This window comes from Hippoglossus hippoglossus, chromosome 6 (assembly GCF_009819705.1).
Source record: "Hippoglossus hippoglossus isolate fHipHip1 chromosome 6, fHipHip1.pri, whole genome shotgun sequence".
NCBI classification, from domain to species: domain Eukaryota; kingdom Metazoa; phylum Chordata; class Actinopteri; order Pleuronectiformes; family Pleuronectidae; genus Hippoglossus; species Hippoglossus hippoglossus.
The window spans coordinates 21095708-21121290 of NC_047156.1; the positions used below are offsets into that span (position 1 = coordinate 21095708).

Sequence of the window (25583 nt, forward strand, 5' to 3'; positions counted from 1 at the left end):
TCGAATATGGTCAGAAAAAGTATTGGTGGAATATGATGAAGTACATTTACTCACAGTACTGTTTTGCAGCAACTGCCCTTCAATGGAGTATTGACATTTTCTGTGACTTCATGGTGTAACCGCAGTTCTATTTCATTTACTAATTACTTTGAAATTGTATAAATACAACACAACTTCAACCATGTTTATAAGAATAAAACTGTAAAATGATTGCCTACATAGTAATATTCAAGCAATAGTAATCCAGTAACATTCTACTGGGTTCATTCTGCCAGTAATTAGTGACTCAACTTTTTACACTATATATTCTTTTAACTTATTATAGGTTTAAAAACGTGCACGAGTGAAAGTTCTCAATATCTCCTTCTTGACTATTTGTAAAAAAATGTTCAGTTTTTGTTAGTGCAGTGATAAAACACAAGTCAGGTTGTAAAAGCACAATATTAAAATACATTTATATTAGAAGTAGAGCTCATACCTCTGCTAAGGCCCAACAGTCTACTTTTGAAACAACATTTTAATTCACTAGATCCAGATTTTTAATTGGGTCAGTGCACTAAATGTGACTGATTTCTAAAATCAAGATCTGTGAATTATTTTTCGGGAAAAATCAGATGTTGCTTAATTTAATTTGAATTGGACGAAGAGAGGCTAAATGCGGCCGCTGAGCAAACTAATCTGCTTTTAAAGTGTCTGAGCAAGGACATGACTGGACGAGCACTGACCAGACATCCTTCATATCCCCCAAAAAAGTGGTTTACAAAAGTATTTCACCTCAAAATCAAGGAGAAAAAAAGAAGCTGTTCACAAGTCATAGAATAAAAGACATTGTTCGAATCTGATTTGTTTCTGTTGTAATTTGAGTATGATGTATAAAAAAGAGAACACGTTCCTTTGTGGGAAACCTTGCCTACGCAACATGCACGCCAACACAAGGGCTCTGGAAATAGCTTCTACACAAACAGTACTTTGTGGCAGTAGGGGATGGTTGGACGGCTCTTTGGGACCTGAAGCACCTCTCACCTTCTGCCGTCACCACAAGCTGTGTTTGTGTGCTGAGAGCCCGCAGCTTGTCCAAAAGCCTTTTTGTCAAATCGACACATGGGAAGTAAACTTTGGAAATGGGAATCAAGATTTCTCACAGTGTTATTTACAAAGAGTACAAAGCATTGAAAAATAACCTTTGCTCAAATGAGGCGATTTGTTTTTTAAAGTTCAACAAGTCCGTGGAGTTTTAAGCCTCTCCAGTGGGCATGTATAATGGAACAACTTTGGGAGACAAAATAGCAAAGTGAGTATTTAGGAAGAAAAAATAAGCCCTGTGGTGAAACCCTGGTCCCATTTTTTATTATCCTTCAAAGTATTTAGAGTATTGCATGTCAGCATAAAGTCAGCAAGACAAAACGTCTCTCTGGGTTTTCTGACTCAAACATGTCAATGTGATGTTTCAACTGGATTTTCAATGAAACCTGGATTACAACTAAATAAAAGACTACTCCATGAACATATGAAAGATGTAGATTTGGACATTGTCCTGATCCACTTGATCTTAAATACTGTTGAGGTACTGTTGGTTATAAGGTGTAATAAGTCTGCTCACCTCTAGCAGCTCTGAGACGGTGGGCAGGACCTCTGGGTTGCAGATGTCGATAGAATCGTCCCTGTAGGTCTTCTTCTTGTAGCGGATGTTGCCCAGATGGAGGATCGCTGACAGCAGTGAGAAAATCCTGACGAAGAAGAAAGGCATTTATTGGTTATACATTCACATTACTGTGCAACTAACCCACTGCCTCACTGAGCAGGGCTTACAATGGATGAAAAGACAGTGATGTTTCTTTGTTACACCAAACACACACTGGAACAATTTGGTTGAAAGCTGTGTATTTCCCATAAGATGACTGATCCAATAACTACAAATATTGCGGTGGTTTGGCTCTGCCAACCAGTGAAGATTCATACAGACTTTTTTTCCTTTGACATCTGGTGTCTAATCAGTTCATTTTTGAGTCCATGTGAATGTTTGTACCAAATTTGAAGAAATTCCTCCAAGGTTAGGGTTTAGGGGTTAAGGTGTTAACAAGACTTGGACAAATAAACGGAAAAACCCAAGAACAGAAGTACACCTCTTTTATACAAAAATGTGCAGGTATACATAGGTTTTTAAACGTAGGTACACTTTCTAAATAAGGTAATTGACTCCTTTCCCATTGCAAGTAGTGGGGTTATTTTTTTTTTGGAATGATTGGTGATTGTATCCATCCCCATCGCAGACAAAAGTCAGATGATAGTGTTTTTTTTTTACCCGTGGAAAAGGGGCTATAATGACTCTGGCCACTGGCTGTCACCGGTGTGGAGACAGCTTCACTTCCTGACTGATGCCTGTTAACTTAATGACGTCAAAAGTTCAGTTCATCCCTGACACACAACATGATAAAATTCTAAATCTGAAGACAAGAAAAAAAAAAAGTAAACTAGAAATTCAAAATACTTTGAGCCGTTGACAAGTTGTGAGAGGCAGAAATCAAAGAAATGAAGATTTGTTGTAAGAACACCATATGAGGAGTGTGCAGACATCTTGACATTTCTCAGCCTGACTCTCACCCGCTGTGGGACTACGGCTCTGGAATCATTTAAAAGTTGTAAAAATCACGTAGCTCATCTTACTGTTTGCGTGTGGCGGGGAGGAAGCCGACCATCTCCATCGCCAGCTGCAGCCGCTCAAAGTCGTGTTTCAGATCCTCTCCTTCCACGGTGAAGCAGTCCTGCTGGTGTCAGGTGGAAACACACAAAACACAGAGGGGGAGAGGAAGAGAGAGACATCAGAATCACAGAGTAATGAAGGTAGAATGTATCACATTGACGTGACTAAAACCGGTTTGGTTTGGATCCATAAAGACCACTGCAGATGGTGAAGACTGTGAAACTGTTGGATGTAGAGTATTTACTGTACAAGTGTCCTGCAGAAGCTAAAAGAGTGTGTCTGGGTTTAAATGTACAGGGATTCACACATTATTGCAAACTAGTGCAGTATCTGTTCTAAACCTGCCTGTTTGGAATGATGTGTGTTTGGCCTGTGTTGATGCTGCTTTCAGTTTTCTTTCTGAAGATGTAAAAGTGACCTGCAATAGTTGAGCCACACCAAGTATAGACCAACTGCGGAACTAAGTTCACAGAACCCTGAAGCTGCACCCCCGCTGCTGCACATCAGAGGAAATTACAACATCTGATGATGAAATGTATTTGTAAAATATATAATATAGTAATTACAAGTAGTCATTTCTTTACAGGTCATAGTTGATTTAATGTGTTGAATATAATAAGTCCCATGTCTAGGTCATGACCATCAAGTCTTAAGTCAGGTCCAAAACAACTCATGACGGCCCTTTTATCAGATTATATGTCAATTTCATACAAAAAACTGAAATAACAAGTGCTTTTCCGTACATTTGTATTCACGACAAACAAATTTATGAACATTTAAAAACTCTTGATCCTGCGATGAAGTGCTTGTGTGCAACAGAAATGTCAAAAGTCCAAGTACCGTTACTTGAGTCCTCATGAGGAATAATCTTCAGAAGGAAAATGATCCTATATTTAATTTTATGGTTGGTAAGTTGTTATGAAGAACCTTTGATCTTTTTTATTGAAATAATCTTCATGTCTCGTTAGCCATCAATAACTAAATCCAGTGTCTTTCGCCCTTGAAGGACGGTAATTAACCCGACCTGACTGTCACTAACCGACCTGTCTGCTTACATGACCACCATCGTTAGCCGGACATACGCTGCTGATGCAGAGACGATAGCCAGAAGTTAGCGAGCGAGACACGGAAAAGTCGGCTTCTGGCAGTTGTCAGTTAGTGCACGTTCATGTATTTTGGGGGCTTAGCTTTCATACATTTTCTAGAGAATCTCCTGCTGTGAGCGCACATGTGCATTCCTCTATCTGATATCATACAGTGATTGTGAGTTTAAGAATGGATGAGTGCTTCCATGACTTAGATACTGACTGAGTAAGCACAGGTGTAATATGAGAAGTTAGAGAGCGAGGATGTGTACATATAACTCTGTGTGTGTGAGTGTGGGTTTTCTCAGGCCCTCCTCTGGCTGTATTTAGCACATACCACAGGGGCCGGCCAGCGAGAGAAGACACAGGAACCCATAATCCACACTCTGCCATTATCTGCCACTTCTACACTTGAACATTCTACACTCTTCTCTGCCGTCCCCATTGTTTTCCTTTGGCTGAGAGCTTGTCGGTAAGGGCCGAGCCAACAGGAGGTATATTTCTACAGCAAGCATTTCCAATTGCAACAAAGGGGTTTTGAGGCTTCTCGCGCTATGGAACGACCAATTTTCAAATTGCAAGGTATGTTCGGCCTCTGTGCCAATGCAGCACAATGTGATACATTGAAGGAAGTTGAGAAAATAAAGAGATCAATTTTGGCCAGTTGTAAGACAATAGTTTGGTCAAAACCAAAAATCTTAGCTAATGGTAGTGAGGAAAAAACAAACAAAGGATCCTTGAGAACAGTAAAGGGATGATTAAGAAACAATCTGTTCTCAAATAATGTGATATCAGAATTTGAAAAAGTAATTGAGTCAGGAGCCCAGCTGACTGCACACATGGAGCCCTTTAACACATCCCTCATGGATCCAGTTAAAAGTTATGTGCATCCAGTTGAGACTTTCCTGTTACTTACCATGACTTAATCATGATTCTGTGCCAAACACAGCATGCCATCCCGTCACTAGACATTCCACACAACCAGAAACCATAGACACCCAAACAGGCACAAAACACAAACCCACAACCACGAGGCGCAGAACCAAACACCCCACTGCGCACACCAAATGCAAACATCCAGAAAATGTTTGGTCTTTGGGATCTTCACTCAAATACTTCATCTCTTTTAAAATTCACATTTGTTTATTTTCTATTTTCAGCTGCAGACAGTGCATCTGGAATCTGTATAAACTCAGTCACTGTACAAAGTGCTGAGTGTCTCTCCTTACCGCAGTGTGCCCCACGCACATCTACCAAAGGCAGAGGTCAAATGTTAAATAGGCCGAAGGGGTTGGTCAGATGCTCAGACAGCTGTCAAGGGCTGCTGAGCTTTCTGTGTGTGTGTGTGTGTGTGTGTGTGTGTGTGTGTGTGTGTGTGTGTGTGTGTGTGTGTGTGTGTGTGTGTGTGTGTGTGTGTGTGTGTGTGTGTGTGTGTGTGTGTGTGTGTGTGTGTGTGTGTGTAGACGGTGACATCATATCCTTGGACGCTGGGGTCACAGACTGATGAGGTCATTGACTGACCCTTGAGAGAGACAGTGTGTCAGCAAACAGTGGGGGGTTGGGTTGTGTAAGGGAAAAAATGTGACAGAAGAGTCAGGGGAAAACGAAACATGCAGAGCGCTCCAAGTCATTGAGGTTAAAAGAATAGTTCAACATTTTGGGAAATTCATTACCGCTGCCAGGGAGGTAAGGCTTTTATTTTGTATGTTGTTTGAGATATCGCGTTCACGAGAAAGGGACTGACAACACAGGAACATAATGCCTCTGGCCACTGGCTGTTGTGGAGGCATAAAAATTTGACATGATGTAACTGTCTCTGAATAAACACCGGTGGATGGATCTGTCCAGTAGTAACAAGCACTGGTTTCCAAGCAACTGTTTAAATACCAATTTCACATTATGGATTATTGAATTTGGATGATAAATGCTTCAAAATAAATGAGTTCTTTATACTTCGAGTGTTGCTGGAGGTTTGACCTCCTCAGAAGCAGGTCAAGTGAATCCACACTTTATCTTGGCTTTGTTATATAGTCTTGTTATGTTTCTGTTTATATAGGAGTCACACAAACAAGATACTTTGTGTGAATAAAGGAGCTATCCAGGGGCTAGCAGGTGTAATCTTTCATTTCAGAGGCAGACTTGTGGTTCTATTTTCTGAGTTCAGTAAACATTGATATCAATCTTCTCCGGCCAAGTAATTAACACACTGATGTATATGTTACATTAATAATTGCCAGCAAAATGTTTGTCTTTTCAATTTCCACTGAATCTGAAAAGTTTGGATGTTACCAGTTCTCAGAGGAAAGTCATCAAAAGCATTAAAATAATCCATAAAAATCTGTCAAACCTGTCTGGAAGATAATACATTAAAAATAATATCACAATAAATGTCGAAAATTTTTATTTCTGTTAAACTAAGATATATTTTTTACTTCTCAGTGAAGGTTGTGGTTTTAAACTCGTTATGAGAAGAGAATGACAAATGTTTAGTTTTTTTTCCAAAAATCCTGATTTTCCTTACCATAATACTTTCAGTGGGACTATGAGGTGCAGGTTTTTCTGCAGAAATATCACTGTGAATCAAAGCCATGGCAGACTTTCAGAAACCTACAAGAGGGGAGTATACTGAGGGATGGATTCATGGGCCATTATTTCTTTAACTGTATACATGTGAAGGACTAAAGTGCTAAAAGAGTGTCCTCAGAAAGCCTTTCCTGGATCAGAGGAGGATTCAAAACGTAGGAGGCAAAGAGCCAAAGTCAAGAGGGAAATACGCTGAGTCTAAAAGAGTTAGATTTAGACAAATCAACTCTCATGTCAAGTGTTTGCTCATCGGCAAAGTCAAAGAAACATGAGCTTCTATTAGGAGATGCTGAATCCCAAAACCAATCCCACTGACCAAACATTACTTCACGCGATGGCTGGCAAGACAGTGGCAAGCTCAAAGAGCGGTGACACAGCAAACACACACAACACGGAGCAAACACTTAGGAGGGAAGTTGCAGGATGTGAAGCCTTTTGGTCACTAATAAAATGTTCTCATTGAATTAATAGTAAGTAGGATATTAAAATGTGTTCAAAACTAAATTTGCTGTTACTGACTTTCATAATAAAGTTTACTGTTAAAATGTCGTGCCTCAGTACATGCTTGTGGTTAACAGTTAACTTTTGATATAACCAGCCAATATGTTTTCAGTCAGGGAAGACCCCATTCAATTTCTGTGCGAATCTGGATCGGGGGCAGATCCAGGAATTTTTCTTTTCCTTATATTACATTGTGAGAAAGGACGTTTTATTTCTAGCGAATGGATGAAATACAAAATATTAGGGGTTGGTATTGACGAGTGTGTGAAATTTCGTGCAGATCCAAATTAAAATCTGAATCTAGTGGATTTTAATATGTTTTCATGAGGGTGGAAGCTTCCTTCAGCTGCTGTATCATAATAAGTAGAGCTAGAAACCTGTAGCTACTACCGACGTGTAGCTGAGAGACGTAATATGGCCTTAGCTATAAGACTTGCTATAATTTAAGGGGACTGTTGGGCCATGGCTCTCTACTAAGTGCAATTTGAGTTCATATCATTATGGCTAAAGAAGGTTGTTTCCGTTGCTGTCTGTTAGCAGGATTACGTAAAAACTACTGGACTGATTTGATTAAAATTCTCAAAATAGACCTTCTTATTTTTCATAAATAATAATTTTGGTTTAGCTCAAAACACAATCATTTCGATGTCTTCAAAAACTACATTAGATCATAAAGCTAATGTAGTTGTTTTTACAGTGTCTCTGCATTTCCTCTCCTCTCTGACCTTGAATTTATTAATGCTGGGACTGCAAAAACTATAAAAGTAAATTCATATCACCTAAATGATCTACTCTGTATTGTCCACACTGTGTGGTACATACTGTATGTGTCAAATAATAAATGTTATTGTCGTGTTGATGGTAACATCCTGAACCTTCCCTTTAAAGCTGGTTGTTCCCAGATTCGACAGCATCACCCATTTCCCAACAGCAAAGCATCCAAAGCCAAAAATAAGTTTAAAGGGATTCCATTTTCATGTGCCATGGTTTCAAAGAGAAAGGTGGAATGTAAGAACTCTACTTACTTTAGAAAGAAAGTAACAATGTCATCAAACCATAGTAAATTATCTGTTGGTCATTTGTCAGAGTCAAATTCTTCCAAAAGCTCACTTTAAAAGATGTTAATGACTTAAGTAAAAGCGAGTACACACTAGTACAAAATCTATTCATATCAAAATAATTAAATAAGTCAAATCATGACATTAAGGTATCCCTTTAAACACTTGACAGGCAGTTTTTTGTTCATGGAGCACGAGCGGGTGGTCAGTCCAGGCCGCCTCCATCTTCAGTCCATGTCAGTGGAAGCAGACGAGTGTGTGGAGCAGAGAGAGAGAACAAGACTGGCACCACACACCCAGAGTACCACGACACACCCATGAGACACAGACGCACACAGACAACTTGTCATCCACATGATACTGACCAGCTCGCTTTCATAGTAATTGTCCCAGTGGAGTTTGTGCGATTTCTTTGTCATCTGGAAGCAAGGCAGAGCGGGTTAAAGGAGGCAGTGATTATACACAAGAACACGCACATGTTCAAGTGACTGAGAAACATCACACACGCTGTTAAAACGTGAGGAAAATAAGCGCCAATACTCAAACACGCAAACACACACAAACATCTGCAGAGCTGCAATAAATGAATTCATGATCTTATAGAATTATTCAGCCACAGAACATATTTAAATCTATTACTCAAGTATCAGTAGTAAAAACTCCTCCATTACAAATACTACTCACGTACGTAAAAAAGTGTCACTGATGTGAAAGTGGAATTCTACAGTTGTAGCTGGTCAAGTTTATTTAACTTCATTATATTCTCTAATGCTGCATTAACACCGCACATGAAGAACAATTTGAAGACCTGCTAGCTCAGGACCTGCCACCAGTGAGTTTCATTCATTGGATTTGTGCAAAATCACATCAAGCAAATTTTTAGGGAGAATTAACATAAACAGAAAAGTTCAAACTGCAAATGAATGAGATAAAACTCACTGTAGCGCATGATAAAGCCAAACTGAGCTGCTTTCCCCTTGTCCTTAGATATAATGTTATTGTAAAAATATTGATCATAGTTGATTTAAGGATTAAAACGATTAGTACAACACTGAGTTATTGCTCTAATTTCCAGCACAGACACAGCGACAGACTAACACACAGACACAACAACATCCATCTTTGAGATGGAGAAAATCTAAATATGGATTATCATTTTGACACCATTTGTGTAAGGAGCACGTGCCAGAGAGAGAGTGTGTGTGTGTGTCTTTGTTTGTCAGGAACTCAACTACACAAACACACGCACACACACACACACTCAGACAAAAACACGCGACCATCGGCGCCCTCTGCACGAGAGGAAGCTGGTGCCAGATTAACTCCTGAGTCTTGCTGTTGCCATGGAAACAGAGCTGCATAGTAACAGGCAGTCGGCAGAGAAGGAGGCGGGGGTTTGTCGTGGGGATTAAGGAACGACGGAGAAAAAAACTGTTACTTTTTTGGGGAAACCAAAACAGATGAACAAAGAACAATTTCTTTTTCTTCTCGTTTTCGTGGCCTCCCTCGTGTGCTGGCGTAGCCAAGTGGGAATATGAATCCTGCAACACATCTGCTGCCGACTGCAAGAGATACATGGGGGCTTTGGGCATGTACACAACATGTAAACACACCCAGCCACACACAGATGAGACACACACAGATGAAGGGCTGGGGTTATTTGAGCTGATGCAATCAACACTTCACAGTGTGTTGGGAAGTGCTCTACTTATTATTAATGAATAAATAAGAACCAGCAGACAGAGAAGGATGGAGGGGAGACAGAGAAACTGTCAATCATCATCTTCAGAGTCTCCATCTCGCTATAAGGCGTCCTGGCTTTTCAAAAAATAATTCATCATTTTCTTAAGAAAATAAAATGATTGTTATTCATTCAAATCTGCTCTGAATTATTTGAAGCACACAACTAATCTGGACCTCAATGTTTCCTTCACGTAACAAATTAAGGCCTCGTCTACACTACTGCAGATATTACTTTGAACTGATATTTTCCCCTCCGGCCAGACGAGGACAGAAAACTACTAAAAATACTTAAACAAGCATGCCAGGGACAGTATTTGGCGATAAAGTCAACAATCAACGTTTCGTCAAATACCATAGAAGAACATTGCGAGCATGCTCAGTTAGCTTATTCTCCTTTGGCAGTCGATCTTCAAAACAAATAGTAGCTAGTAATCTTTTTATTTTTTTGTACTGGTCACAATATCATCTTGAAGATGAAACACCTTTGACTGCGGGTGAGTTTCTCTCCACTTGTTTTTATGTACATGTAAAAAATAAAGTAAACAGCAAACAATACAAAAAAGGTTTGATGTGTCAACTAAAGCACAATGTGAAACACAGGAAACACATTTAATGAATAAATCTAAACAAAAAAAATTCAATTAAAATATGTGCTACACATGAATGGACACAAAGTTAACGATTCTCATCTTGAGAAACAGATTGACATCATCTGTCTGGTATCACAATAGAGCAAAAATATCTAGATTTGGAATTTGCATAGAAATATTTGGTTAGTTGGTGTGTGTGTGTGCGCGGACCTGGTTGAGGTAGTGGTATTCCTCAGGTTTAAGCAGGTGAAAGGACTTCCTCTCATCTTCACTGGCTCCGGCCAACAGGTAGTAGAACACATGGTAGTTCCTTCAGACACACACAAACAACAAAGTTAGAGGTGATGATTCCACACCACAAAAACACGTTCCCTGTATTGACTTCTTATATGTCCTAAATTCTCTCAGAGGTGAACTGAGGACAGCAGCGTACAGGGACGACGTCAGAGGAGGAGAGTCTGCTGGAAGGTTTGAGGTAGAGTATCTTAAAGTTTAAATCTCTCTACCTGCAGCCGCTTTTACAAACCAAACCTGCATCATGTAACAAATAAGTCCCACCTCTGACCCGGCAGGCTCACCTTTCAGGTCAGACAAACAGCAGTGTGGTGTGTGGGCTGGAGCTGAGGGCCTCTGATTCGCCCTGACAAAAGGCTCGGGCTTTGGCCGATGCACTGAGATGTAATTCTATTACAGCTGGAAACCAGCTTCACTTCTCTGCACAGGGACACTTAATGCTTGATGGAGGGCTGGAAAGTTAGAAAGACCAGGGAGCATATTGAAGAATCCCAGAGTGTAACTGATATGCTGGCGTGGAGATGTGTGTTTTGAACTAAAACGTCTATACTGTACTTAGGAGATGTAGTAGTAGAGATGCTTTAATATAAATAACAAAAAATTGTTATTTGGAAGTTTAAAAAATATATGATATGAAATTATATATTGGGTTATGTTTTTTTTTAACATAAAATGTAATATAAACATCAATATGGATGCCTCAGATTATTTATTTTAAAGAACTGTGACTATATTTTGAGTATATAAATATAAAGCAACTTTAATATGGACAGGAGACATTGCCCAAAACGGCCGATGAGGTGATGAAAGTGTTGATTTTGTGCCAAAAATTGCATGAGAAGTGGAAAAAATGTATTATCTCTATAAGTATGATTATTTTACTCCTTTCATTATACAAGAGCATGGTCTTTCAGTCTGAGAGCAGGACTTATTGATTTCACTTTCAAATTTTGTAACTCACAAGTCTGTCAAAATTCACCAACCAATAGAAAACCAGACGTAGTGTTGAGAAATGAAACTGTCCCGTCCTCTATGTGCATGTGTTAGCTTTACTTCTTCAATCGTCCTGTACGGGTTCATAGTATATACAATAAATGTCATTTTATGCCAAAAGTACATAACATACACTAAAGCCATAGAGGGCGGAAGTGAATGAACCCAGTTAAATTACTGCTGGTAAGGTACTCTTAAAGAAGGAAAGCTAACACATCTCAACATGAAATCAATTCTGCTCTCAACCTGAAAGACTACTGTTGAGTAAAGAGAAACCTGTCTGTTAGCGCAGAGAGCAGAATTAGCTTTTGGCTGCAGGGATGTGGCTGCAGGGATGTGGTCAGAGCTGCAGCTTATATGAAAGATGTCGAGACTATGGCAGCCACACTGCAGGAATAAGCCCCAGTTTTACCAGTTTAAACTGATACAGTGTGTTCACGGCGGCTCAATGTATATTGCCAACGCTAGTCAGGCTGTGTTTGACATGTGTTTGGAGTTTCAGTTTGGCAGTGTGTGACAGCTGATAAAGAAGCAGATGGCTCTGGATGGAAAATGTGTCATGTTGTTATGTTCATAATTTTCCAGAGGAAAAAAAATTCATACAGGCATACCGAGTCTGTAATATTAATACTGATTAAATTCTGCAGTGACAGTTTTTCAGGAGTGAAGCTCTTCCTGTTTACACTGCAGTCATCTAATATGAGTTTTTTGAATAATTGCAAAATATCTGGCACATATTCAGTTCTTGGTAGCCTCTAATTTGGGGAAGAGGCATAAATGAGGGAACCAGTGAACTTACGTCGTCCAGTCAGCGAACAGTTGGACATTGTGTTTTTAATGGTAACGTTAACATGAAGGAGATTTTGTGCTTTTACTTTGTGCTGTTGGTTGATGTTTATTTTAATACTCACTTTCCATTTCTTTCTACTTGTAGAGTGGGCTGTGTTAGCAATGCTGCTTTCGCCCTGGACTCTGGATCATATTAGCTAACCATAACTAATGGATGTCTTCATTTATTAATTCTAAATAAATTAATAATAATAATCATAATAATAATAATAATAATAATAATGGTATAAATGCAAGGTTGTGTGTTACATACAAATTCACCACAAGTTTCAAGGAAGCTGTTTTTGTTATTACTTGCACTTTGTCTATCCTGTTTGCAGGATTACAAAAAAAATACATACAGATCTAGTGAATTTAAATGTGGTTCCACAAGTGTTATAAAACATTCTATTTCACAATGTTTAAGAAAGTGAGAAAAAAAAATTCTGGATCTGCCCCCTGATCCAGATCCACACCAAACTGTAACGTTGTTTTTGTTGGGTCATGCCCCACCCCTCAACAAAACTTTATGGAAATTGGATTAGTAGTTTTTTGTGTTATCCTGCTAACAATCAAACAAACAAACAGTCGAAAACATGACCTTCCTGAAGGGGGTAAATATGTTTGAATCCTGATGAAAGGCTGTCGATGTGTGTGTACAGGTGGTGTAGATCCAAATAAAAATCCTGATCTAGTGGATTTAAATGTAGGACTGTTGGGCCTTGGCGAAGGTTTGCACTCTACTAAATGCTATGCTAGTTTTCTAGTGGACTATTTTCATGGACTAAAAGTCCCATTATCTGACGTTCTCTACTGTCCCATCAAATTGCCGAGTCATAAACCCTGACAGCAACCATGGAAAGCTCAGCTCCTCCTCTCACTTCTATTTATTTTTCCGTCACTGGGGTCATACAGAGGCAACCTGTCACCGAACAGGCTTAAAGATTTAAGATAGTTTGTAGTATATCATCAGCAGCCTCCCCCTCCCACCACCTCACTGTTCCAGGTCTGAGCCGACTGGGAGGTCCAGTCTTGAGTTTCTACCCTATCAATATGGCCGCCAGGGCCTGTCATCAGGATGAAATGGAAACCTGAGTCCGATCAGGGTGAGAGGGATAAGATGACCAGTGGAGGGGTTTACATTGTTTTCTTTTCCCTAACAAAGACATTTTCTGTACTGTTTTTTCTTTACTGTGAGCTGGTGGAGAAAAGAAAAAGGTGTTTCTATTAAAAGAAAGATGATTTTAAAAATGTGTGTGCAGGTGGAGACTCCATGTGGAGAGGTGATTCAAACGTAGCTGGTTTATATACTGTGTTAAAGTGTGGAGAACGGAGTTGCTGTTAACATTAAATAAAGTCCGGTTTCCATAAATGACCGAACACAGACTGATGGCTGAGGAAAGGGCAGAAGGTTATTTCTGATGGGCACCTGATATATCTTCATGTTGCAGAGGAAGTGAAGGCTGCTTCAGGATTGAATTTCTTCGATAGAAAATCCTGACAGCGGAGATATGGATTTGACATTTTATCTTGGAAACTAGTGGGAATATTGATGTCAGTGATTCCAATTTCAGATGGAGATTATTTATGGCAGCATCACATCAGCACAGGTTTCTTAGAGTTTATTATTCTTATTTCTTAGAGAATTTTTATTGAAAAAGTAATTTCATGAGGTAGCAGAATTTTGTAGGTGTCAGGTTGATTTACATCCAAACACATCCCAATTTGGGTCCTCTTAAGATTAACACATGTAAAAAAGCAGGCAGACACTACAAATTAATTTTGACTATGTACTAGAGTCACTGTTGTCACCACTCACCTCTCATTGTGCTCCTGGTACACCAGGCGGGATTTCTCCAGCAGGTACTTCTCCACATAGGCTCTGAAAACACCACACACAGTAAGAAAAGGCTCCGCTCCCTATTAGGTTAACGCATTTCTGTACATGTGAATCATAAGCATATGTGTTTCTCACCCCCTGACAGTGCCACTTTCCTGGTAGTTGACCTGGATGAACTTTCCGAAGCGGCTGGAGTTGTTGTTGTGGGCCGTCTTGGCGTTCCCAAAGGCCTGAGGAGGAAAAAAATGGAAAGAGTCACCTCCGGGTCAACGCGTCAGCATGGACACAGGTGATGATTGGCAGGTACAGCAGCTTGACACTGAACTAAGACTCCAGGTGAAAATGTCTGTGGCACTGACACATGCATGGAAACTGTACATCTGTAATGGTTGTGTAGTTCACATACCATTCTCTTACACTAAAGCTGCTTTCAGACATGGACTGAACGCTGCATATTCCCCTGAACTGATCAAAAGGGACAGTATGTGAGAACACAACTGTCCAGGAAAAGCTCCAGAGGAAAACAAATTTAAAGAATACAAATATATCACGATGAAAAGGAAGTGTCATACACATTGAAGACCCCGAAAAAAGATCTCAACTTGAAGAAACAAAATTGGAGAGTTTGTGGTGATAAGAGCCAATGTTGGTGTCAATGTGCTGTACACAAAAACATGATCTCCTCAGTGGAATTTCTAAATGATGTTCTGCCTCCTGCATGCTTTACTGAGACGCCACCTCTGGCCTAAACGCTCCTGAGATTTTCCTGTTATAAATGCGTGTGACTCTGAGGATCTCCTCATTCTTCATATGTGCATTGACAATCGGGTGCAGAGTTTGTATGAAAACAGCTTTAAATGATTTTCCCAAATAGGACAATCAACAAGCAGTATCTCAGGCACACGTTTTAGTCTACAGGGTTTTAAAATACTGAACATGTGCAGGCATATTTAATGATGGGAACTGAACTCTGGACCAAAGTGAAAAAATGTGTTGGGAGAAGAAGGAAAAGTTCCCAATCTCTCACACATACACACACACGCACACACATACACACGCTCACACACACACACACACTCAGGCACGTCAACCATGCACTAGACTGCCAAATTCCTATGAAGGCAAACACTGCAGAGCTAAAAGCAGACACAGTCACAGCTCACACAGACAAACACTCACACACACACCCCCACACAGGGAGTCCATCATTAGAGGCCCCTGGAGGACTCATTCAACCTCTTATTAGGAGTCTGATACGCTCCATTGGAGAGGAGAGGAGAGGAGAGGAGAGGAGAGGAAAACCTTTGAGGAACTAAGATGCTGCAAGAGAAAGAAAAAGGAGGGAGGAGAGTCATTGAAGACTGAAGGGATGGAAGATCATCTAGGACAGAGTAGATGATGAAAGGAATGAGGAAAGAGTGAAGCAAAGATGAGAAGACAAGTCAAAGATGAGAGGAATGGAAAAAGGAATTCCACATGAGATTAGGAAGAGGGGGATGATTGGAAAAGAGAAGAAGAAGAAGAAGAAGAAGAAGAAGAAGAAGAAGAAGAAGAAATGCAAAGAGGCGTAAAGAGAGGAAAGAAGAGAAATGTGAGACATTAGAGAGGCAGAGAAAAATATTTTCATGTTTCAGCAGTTACAGTTCACAGAAGCAGGCGTGAAGTTTAAAGCTGATGCAGTCAGTATCTGGGAGTTATGATAAATGACTAATAAACAGCAGAGAGAAGGAGAAACCAAGGAGGGAGGGAGAGAATGAAGTGGGTGTCAGGTAATTGATTGTGGCTGCTGGGTAAACACTACAGCTCTGGAATAACACGCTTAATAAAAGCAAAAACCTGCTCCTGAACGAGGCTTTGATGATTGATTCAAAAACATCCTCCCACTACCAACACGGCCAACCTGACACTAATTCATCAGGCCCATCAGACAACAGGCTGAGGACAGAAAAGAGAGGGAGGAGAGGTTGATCTTTCTCTTTTTCTGGGTCTTTCCTCTGCCCATTTTCCATCCCTTCATTATCTCATTCTTCAAATCCATCCATCTTTCTTTCCTCTCCTCCACATCCTTAGGGGTTTTGAAAATAAAGGCTGAGACACATAAGTCAACCACAGAGAGAGAACGAGAGGACTAAATGTGAAGTTCTCCTTCAACTCCCTCCATCCAAAATGTAAATTGAAACTGCTATTCACATGATAATGACAGAGCTGTTATCCTCATATCATTTTTGGATAAATGCAGGAGAAGCCATTCAGTGGGACCATATTTCCACTTTGGAGTTTTTGGAGGAAAATCCACTTCCTGAAATGATTGAACTCATCAAAATGAGTCAGACTAATGGAAACTGTCAATGACAATCAAACCACTGCTGGTAGCACACACAGAGAATAGAGAGGGCCGTGTGTGTGTGTGTGTGTGTGTGTGTGTGTGTGTGTGTGTGTGTGTGTGTGTGTGTGTGTGTGTGTGTGTGTGTACACAGTGTTTAAGCTGATGATCTATGCACCTCTGTATGCATGTGTGCCATGTGTGGATGCAGACAGCATGCCATGTGCAGCTTGTGTATGTGCTTTCTGTGTGCATATCAGCGTGCGTGCGTGTGTGTGTTCCAGGTATTACTCATGTTGTGGGGACCTTCATCTGCTTTTAGTTATTAATCTGTTCAATTTTTGAGTGAATACATATTATAAGGTTATCTTAAAGTTGTGGTTTAGGTTAAGGTTAGAATGTGGTTTAGGTCTATGTTAGAATAGGCAAGGTTAAATCTAGAGAGAGAGAGCGAGAGCGAGAGCGAGATTAATGAGCAGGGCAGCAGTGTCTGGATGATTTAGCGTTGAACTCTGCTTCATGGTCAATGCCTGCTGTGACCACAGCACAGGAAAACACACACACACAGCCAGTATGTGACTCTTTGTGTGCAGAATGTGTGTATGTGAGTGTGAGTGTGTGCGTGTGCTAAACATGTAAATTTGTGTATAGACTCAAAAGTAAAAGAAAAGGATCAGGGTGAGCCTGAATAAAACAAAACATCCAGCGGTTTCAGCTTTATCTTACTCTCCTTTGTCTTTCCCCCACATTTGGACTATACTTTCTAATCAGGACAAAAATGAGACCTTCCTTCCAAGGAGAACAGCACATGGCCCCAAAACAGAGAAGGGTATATTTATGTTCAAGTGACACAGGCCCTGCAGCATGATGGGAGAGTAGGGGGGAGTCAGGTAACAAAACTGTAAAATCTAATGGTTTATATTTCCTGTTTCATATAGTAATACAGTGATTTTTCAAAGATTGAATGCAACCATTCAATAACTATCATTAAAACACTTTTGACACAATGCTTAGATTTTTGTTTGGAAACAAAGGAAACTTAGCTGGAGGTAACATATCAGTTTAACACATTTGCAGTTCCCACAGACTTCAAGGACTACATTTTCATTTGAATTTTAAATCTTACATCACTCAATACAAACTGAATTAACCCCAGCCCTCGGTGCATATATAGCCTGTTGTGCCATATGGAGTCCAGAAATCACCAACCTAAGTGTGTTAAAAACAGCTCACTACTGCATCCATTTACACAAATCAAAGAAACAGCGCTTAACAAGCCATATGTTAGTTTTTATGCTGAATGAGATGTGATGACCCTGAGGCTTAATCATGCTGTGACCGTGTGTGTGTGTGTGTGTGTGTGTGTGTGTGTGTGTGTGTGTGTGTGTGTGTGTGTGTGTGTGTGTGTGTGTGTGTGTGTGTGTGTGTGTCCTTATGTCCAAATGGCAGCATAGGCCTGATACTGACAGTATGCTAATTTATGCGTATGCACTATGTTAGCCCCCGTGGGCTCTTCCACGCTGTCACATTACGTTAGCCAGTTGTTTCCTCTGCCGCTGCACAAAACCCCAGCTCCTCAGAGGAAGCAAACAGTGGTGCTGCTATTTTAAAGAGGATTTAGCATGTTAAGTGTTGAGGGGAGGGGGTAGATCGAAGCCAGCCCGTTAATTAGCATGTCAAGACTCTCCTAAAGGCAGGGGCTAAAATCAGCTCAAATACTAATGCCCATAACCTGGTGCTCTCTCCCTCACTCTCACTTTCCTCCACTTTCTCCCCAGTACAGCTGCAGCATTTCCCTAAACACACTCAGAAACTGTTAGCTGACCTAGTTTATAAAAAACAAGAGTAGCCGTGCCAAAACGACGGCTCTCTTCCATTGGCTCGTTTTTTTGTTTCATGGACTGCTGAGTGGTTAAAATTATTGATGCTGGCTGCAGAGCGCTGGTGCCCAGCTGATGGAGACTGCTTGTTTCAGGAGTTTTTTTTTTTTTTTCTTTATATTTTTTGCCTGCCTGAATATCCAGGTCAGAGGAAGCTGACATTATGTGGGGGACCTGGGTAAGAGTTAAGGTGTTTTCACACCTGAAAGTCCAAGCCAAGGTTCATGTCTTTGTTACATTGTCTACATTTGATCGGGTTAGTTTGAGTTTCACATTGTAATATATGGAGCGCACGAAAATAACCTACGTGTGCTGCTGATTGGTTCGTAGAAAGGTGTCCGTCTGATGTCTGTGTGTTGTCAATTTGCCAATCATCATGTCAATTTGCCAATCATTTGCCAATCATCATCAAATGACCGAAGATCCAGACCAAACCAGGTAAACGTGATCCAGGCGTGTAGAGCTCACATTTTGAGACTGACTGTTCCCTTGTTAGTCAAATCCACAGTTGTCTTAAAATGTATGTTAAGATGGTTAACATACAGCATCGATTGAATGGGGGGAAAAAAATATTTGTCTACGAGAATTTACAAATATACTTAAATTAAATGTAGGCTTTCATGGGAGGAAATTCATATATTTCATGTTATTAGTACCAAATTATTGTTGCTAATTAAAGGGAAAATATTTCCAGAAGATTTTCTAAGATTCAACTTGTGTTTAGTCAGAGCACTTCCAAACAGTATAGGTTACTTAAAATATAAATATGCTGCTAGTAAATTTCACTTAGAAACCCAGCAGGTAGGAGGAAGTGCTTAAGTCTCTTCCACTGATTCATCCTGACAAACCTGAACCAGAAACCAGCACTCTGCATTCACCCTGTGGGCAGCACAGCTATCTGTGTGCACTGTGTCAGTCAAGCTTATGCACAGATTATCTGTACATGATAAACAAACATATTTGGACTTAAATTAATGTTTCAAGCTCGGAAATCCATTTATACTATGTTATTACTGACAAATTCTAAATAGTAATTACATGCCAACGTAAAAGCATAGACTCAACATTACAGCCTTGGTGGGAGACACCCAATTTACTGCCTATTTAACTACTATAATATTACAGAAGTAGCACTCCTTATACACACAAACAGCCACACACCCCACTTCTGACAGCTTGCTTCGTCGCTGCTAAAACAGCTGAAAATCCTCATCCACACAGGCCTCTAGAATCTTTAAGATATTTAAGAAGAACCAATGAGAGGCAGAAAAAGAAGACAAACATTTCTCATTTCTCAGATTAGCAAAAAATCTGAAGTGCTTCCAAAAGAATATTCGGAGGGGATTTACTACAAAGGCTGTTAAAGCCCCATCCTGTAATTTAAACGGTTCCCCTTTCAAAGACGTCCTCCATAGCTGGACAGCTTATCAGCAGTGAACTCTGGGGGTGGCTCCTTTCAGGCCTCTGGGTCATTATTAATGCATACGTCTGCTCCTTAGTGTTTCTCTGCCCGACAAGCATTTTATGAAAACACAGAAAGACACAGTGACAGAGGGCTGCAGGGGCAGACATTTGAATAAATACCCCTCTGACTTAGTTTTTCTGTCCTCTAACATCATCACAATTACAACAGGTAGATCTTAAAAAATGGCCCAGAATCGATGCATTACAAATAGAAATATCATTATTATTCAACAAATAATTTTTCCTTCTCAGAATCTGCGGCCTACATTACCCATAATGCAACTTGACTACCAACAAAGTGTTATGTGAGCGGTGGTTGATGTAGTTACAGAGTTCTGGTAAATTAATTTCTGTCTGCCTGCACACTGGCAGATTTTTGTTTAGCTCCAACTGACAGTGACTCATATGACATCACTTGAGGTCATTTCAACTTCTTCACACAGTCACGCTCTGGACATTTAACTGTGCTTTGTATGGTGCGCCATGGCGCACAAGGAATTTTCAACCGTTTCCTCCACAGTGTGGCCTCAATCAGAGTCAGTGTATGCTGCACGACCTATTCTCTAGTTCCAACACGATATTATTTCGTGCCCACGTAATAGTTTTTCACCCAAATGTCATCAGAATGGCTCCATAGCTTTCCAGACCGGCATTTTACACGTATGGTGTGAGCAGTCAGGCTGTAGCTGACTATCAGATCGTACAGTCTGAGCACATAAATCATGAACTTCGGCTTCACATCGCAGACGATTTACTCGTAGAGTATGAGTTGGAATTCAACAGCCTTTTTTAAAATTGTACAGTGTATCCTTAGCTTAAGGTGATGTGATGACAGCTCACTCAAGTGCAAGACTTGTTCTTTCTACACTGTATATACAAATCACATTGCTGATATACTTTCACAGGACTGTACAGTGTGACATATTAACTATTGTACGAATTCACAGCTGCATCACCTGTGCGATTCAGTGTTTTGTGTGTGTGTGTGTGTGTGTGTGTGTGTGTGTGTGTGTGTGTGTGTGTGTGTGTGTGTGTGTGTGTGTGTGTGTGTGTGTTTTAAACACAACCGCTTATGTGAGTGCACTGTGATCTGAGGGTTTGTGTACTTGCTAGAGTGTGAGGTGATTGTGATCTGTGGAGAGACCATACATCAAACACCAACTCCCACAACTCCTTCTGATCAATCCTTTTTCTTTCTCAGCGTGTTGAGCTAGCTAGCACGGACAGAGAAGTTAAAAATGTCATTACTGATCTATGATGAAAGAAAATAAAGAGATATGTTTGTATCATAAATCAAACATGCAACATGGAGCCATTGTGTGTTGTAGATCTCGGACTCCATGGACCATTTTACTATTATCATTTATCATTAATAAACAAGGGTTCCTCTCAAGTACCATGATCCAAAGCCTTTTCCAGTAATTTAATGTACATGCAGTAAATATTATATAAGTCACAGTATGCAATATAATCACAATCACAGGGACAAATTATGTCGACCTAAAAAAAACAGACAGGGAATGGCTAAAAAACTATGTGGGTGAAGAGATGTCAGGGCCACTCTTGTTGTACCTTTGGGTCCATCTCATCACCTCTGTCCGTCTATGTTTTATTCATGTTTCTCGTTGCATGTGGAGCAGCAGAACTGCCTTAAAAACAGTCTCTCAGAATGATTTCATGCTGTGTGGATTCTCCCTCGGGGTCATCGGAGTCTGTTTTTAGACCCAGAGATGTGTCAGGCTTTACTACTTCCATGTTCACAGAGGCGCTCGCAGCTCAGCAAGATGACATCACATTGCATTCCTTCGCTAACAGATGCAGCATAGCCTCACATGGCAAGCTGTGAAAACAGACCGGACTGTGTGTGTGTGTGTGTGTGTGTGTGCGGGTGTGTTTGTGTGGCTTCAACACCAGCTCTTTGCCTGGGTGTGTGGCCAGGCTCGAAAACACGCACTCGCAGGAGAGCAGGTGGTTGTGAAGAGCGCTGTCCTTCACAGCAGCAGGTTTTAACATTCATAAAATATACATGGCAACATCCTGTGTGTGTGTGTGTGTGTGTGTGTGTGTGTGTGTGTGTGTGTGTGTGTGTATTCAGTTCAGGTGCCCTACCTCCTTAATCCCTTAGAGACACACTCAATAATGAACTGGTAAACTACTATGACATGTAGGTGGACATTCACAAGCTCCATCCACACAACCTCTGTGTTACAAAATATATCTGTCCAGACGGGAACACAAAAACTACAAACGCTCAAACAAGCATGCCAGGTGCCGATAAAGTCTACATAAATGATCAATCAAATACCAGAGAAGAACACTGTGGTCCAAGTACCATGGGGTCAGGCAGATGCCTGTGAATGCCGATAACGTGGTGCAGTCATGCTAAATTTTACTGCAAACTTGTGGCAGTGCTGACCAAATAAAGAGGAACCAGTATGTAGCCGCAGTTGTTTTTGTTTCTGGCACATGGTCATTACACAAAGCAACAGTGGGGATGCATGAAATAGAATAAACTGTTACGTCATCATTCCCCATACTCTCTGTTTTACTTTTACACACAGAAACTCAGAAACCGGAGGTTTTGAAAATCTGCACTTTGGAAGGCGTTTGTAAATAGTAAATAGTAAGATCAGTTGATTTGAGAAATGCACATGTGTAAGTGAGTGTAAGCTCTAAAAAGGACTCTACATAATGTGGACACAGCTAATGAGGTCAAGTCCGTCAGAATGTCCTTTCTTTGCATCACATCTATTTATCTTTCTCTCTGTGCATCCCTGTAACATCTCACTCCCCGGACTATGTGTTTTCTCTCAGTTCCTTTCCTTCAGACACACGGGATGAGCTCTCCTTTCTAGGAAAAGAGGAAGGAAGGGAAGGGGAAGGAGGTGAGAACAGAGGAGGATGAGTACAGTTATGTAATCCTAACAGGTCACACACTGGAGGGGCCTCCTCATAACAGCAGGCGCAGAAAGGTTGGGATGTGTTCGGTTGACAGGGGAACAGAAAAATCTGTCGCATGGTGGTGTGGTGCATTGTATGGATTTGTTTAATCCATACAAACAATAAAGTGTAAAAATTAAGAATAAATATATTGTGGGAGTGGGGCTGGGCGATAAAACGATAGAGATAATTATCGGGATATAACTTTTCCTCGACAGAAATATAAGACATGGTCGATATAACGTCGATAGAAGTCATTACATCCATGTTTTGACAGACAACATGAACAGCCAATGATAATTAGAAAAGCGCAGGGCCGAACCAATCCAGCCACGTCAGGTTAGGTCGACGCACACAGCACCGAGTGTAGGAGCAGCAGCACATGTGCCAATGTTTGGGCTGATGCATCGATGTGGACGACGCAGTGACTGAACATAATCATGTTTTCCGTTACCTTCTTCGTTTCGCGGGTTTCCACCACTGCATAATTATAACCACCGCAGCTTCAAGACCAGGACAGACGCACATTAAATGTCCAGTTGTCCTGTTTCAGAGCCTCTGTTCCTCCTCACTTCCAGATTATGACTCAAAGCCATGTTTTAACATCATTCTTGCAGAAGAAGTGACGCTCCATTTACGCAGGAACATAAATATGAATTCAGCAGGTTTTTACAAAGATCAGTTCTAAGTGTGAGTGATTAGAAAAAAGCAGAGGAGCAGAGTCACTTGTTGACTTGCGCAAAGTAATGCGCCTCAGGGCAGTGGTGATGATTTGATTTCGCGATATACTGTATATCGACTGATGTGAAAAATATTATGGTGACAAGATTTTTTCGCCCTGCCCTATGTGGGAGAGCAAATCAGCAAACACACAAATATCATATCACATGTTGCAGTTATGGTTAAAAAACATTCACTTAATGAGTTTTTTCACACAGTATTAAGCTCTTTATCGCAATAATGGTGAATGCAGAGGGAGTTTACTGTGTTTTGACAGCATCTCTGTTCTAAAAAATATATGCAACTACATTTTTCCCTTAATCGACAATTAAAGTTGACTCGAAAGAAGGCATCAACGGTAAAACTGTCCTTTAAGTTAACTGTACGACTGGCTTCGGTTTCAGCTTTCTGAAGAGCCAGCTTCATCATGGCTCTCCATGTGGGTGTAGTTATTGGCTAATAGTGCCCTGCTATTAGATGACACACTGAGATGGAGTTTCGTTTCATGTGGTGAGCACAGGCAGTTAACGTCCCGGCCAAATGATTGGTGTTTGACATGCTCGGTGACGATCATCCAGTTGAAATATGCACACTGTTTATTGTCGAATTGAACCACAAGGAGGTTTATAACATGGGCAACGAGCTGATTTTGGCCTGTGGATCCACAGAAGGGTAGAACAGACACAGCTGTTAATATATCAAATGCTTATTATGAATATACTGTATGCGGTTGCACCCAAGCAAGTGTTAATATACTTTACAGTGGCGAGAAGTACAGCACTGACTGTAAGTGTGTATCAGTGAAGACATAAAATCGGTTAAAGAACAAATGTGAGAAAATATCCAGTGATCCTCATCCAAGCTCGTATGTCTGAGCCTAATGAGAAAAGAAAAAAGCAGTCCTCATTTGGCTTGGCTACTGTGTAAATACTGACACTTTATTTTGTCTTAAAATTCACGCACATAAAAACCACGCCTGCGTATATGACAGAAATGCATAGAACAGTATCCTGAAGCATTTCTGCTCTGTTTGCACAACAGCAGTTACGAGAGCATAGGGCTGAAAAAAAGTATGAACTCGCCCTTCCCAACGCGCTCACAATGCCGCCTGACATGTCACTCGCTCCTCAAGTTTAATTTTGAGACTTTGGAGGCGGGGACAGTGGCAGATGCTCCCCTCTTTTGATTGGTCTATGATCTTCTAACCACCTTCTGGGCAGCAAAATCATCGAGAATATGTCAGGGAAATGTTGGAGTTGGAGAAAATCGAGGTACATTTAGCCAATTCTCTAATTAACACAAGTAAATAGGGCAAAGGGGTTAGACAGGCTCGTCTAAATCCTGTGCTAACATACTATTCTGTTGCGCTAGCAAAGTAGAAATTGTCCCTAGCGAGAATGGTTTTGCGCTCGCAGATGCTGTTCTATGCACTCATATCATATATGCATGGTTTTTACGCGCCTGAATTTTGAGACTAAATAAATGGAGATTCAGAACAACATATTGTAGCGATTCAGCCGTATCTTCCTGCACCTACACATTCCTATTCATCCAGAAAGAGGCTGGAGTGGCCATCTGTACAGGATGTGCCTGCATGAGTGTCCACTATTAATCATCTGTAGCTCTTCATTCTTGTGTGTTGTGGTTGTCTCAGGGTCGTCCTATCAACAGGGGCCCATTACTCCATTCACTCACATGCAAGCACACAAATCATGTGCAAACACAGGACACACCTCTGCAGTTCCTATTGTCCAGGAAGCCAGAGACACCGAATAATACATGACAAACACACACACACAGACATGGTGGATAAAAGAGGTTGACCCCAACTTAGTGTCTCAACAAAAGAAAATACAGTGATTATTTTATTGATCAGATGAAATAAGATATTAGGAAAATGTGATCAACATATTTCCCTGTTTTCTGATGTAAAAAGACCAAATGAATAATTTAGAAAATAATTAATCCCTAGTTGCAGCTTTAATCACGGACCTTAAACTTAAACTTTGTCTTAATCATTCTTCAAGGTGTTGTCTTGCA

The 25583-nt window shown here is 40.6% G+C and overlaps 1 protein-coding gene across 12 annotated transcripts in view; it reads right to left on the minus strand.

Annotated features, from left to right (window-relative positions):
- The window catches only part of LOC117763641 (unconventional myosin-IXAa-like), a 147408-nt gene that overhangs the window by 58528 nt on the left and 63297 nt on the right, over positions 1–25583 (minus strand). For 7 of the 12 annotated variants that reach the window (XM_034588916.1, XM_034588918.1, XM_034588919.1 and 4 more), the window contains exons 3-8: positions 14352–14446; positions 14196–14258; positions 10472–10571; positions 8294–8347; positions 2665–2765; positions 1601–1727 (exon numbers count right to left, since the gene is read on the minus strand). In XM_034588916.1, coding sequence (XP_034444807.1) covers positions 1601–1727; positions 2665–2765; positions 8294–8347; positions 10472–10571; positions 14196–14258; positions 14352–14446 — 540 coding nt within the window. The remainder of the gene's footprint in view (positions 1–1600; positions 1728–2664; positions 2766–8293; positions 8348–10471; positions 10572–14195; positions 14259–14351; positions 14447–25583) is intronic. The other 5 variants (XM_034588926.1, XM_034588920.1, XM_034588915.1 and 2 more) reach the window with 2 other exon arrangements.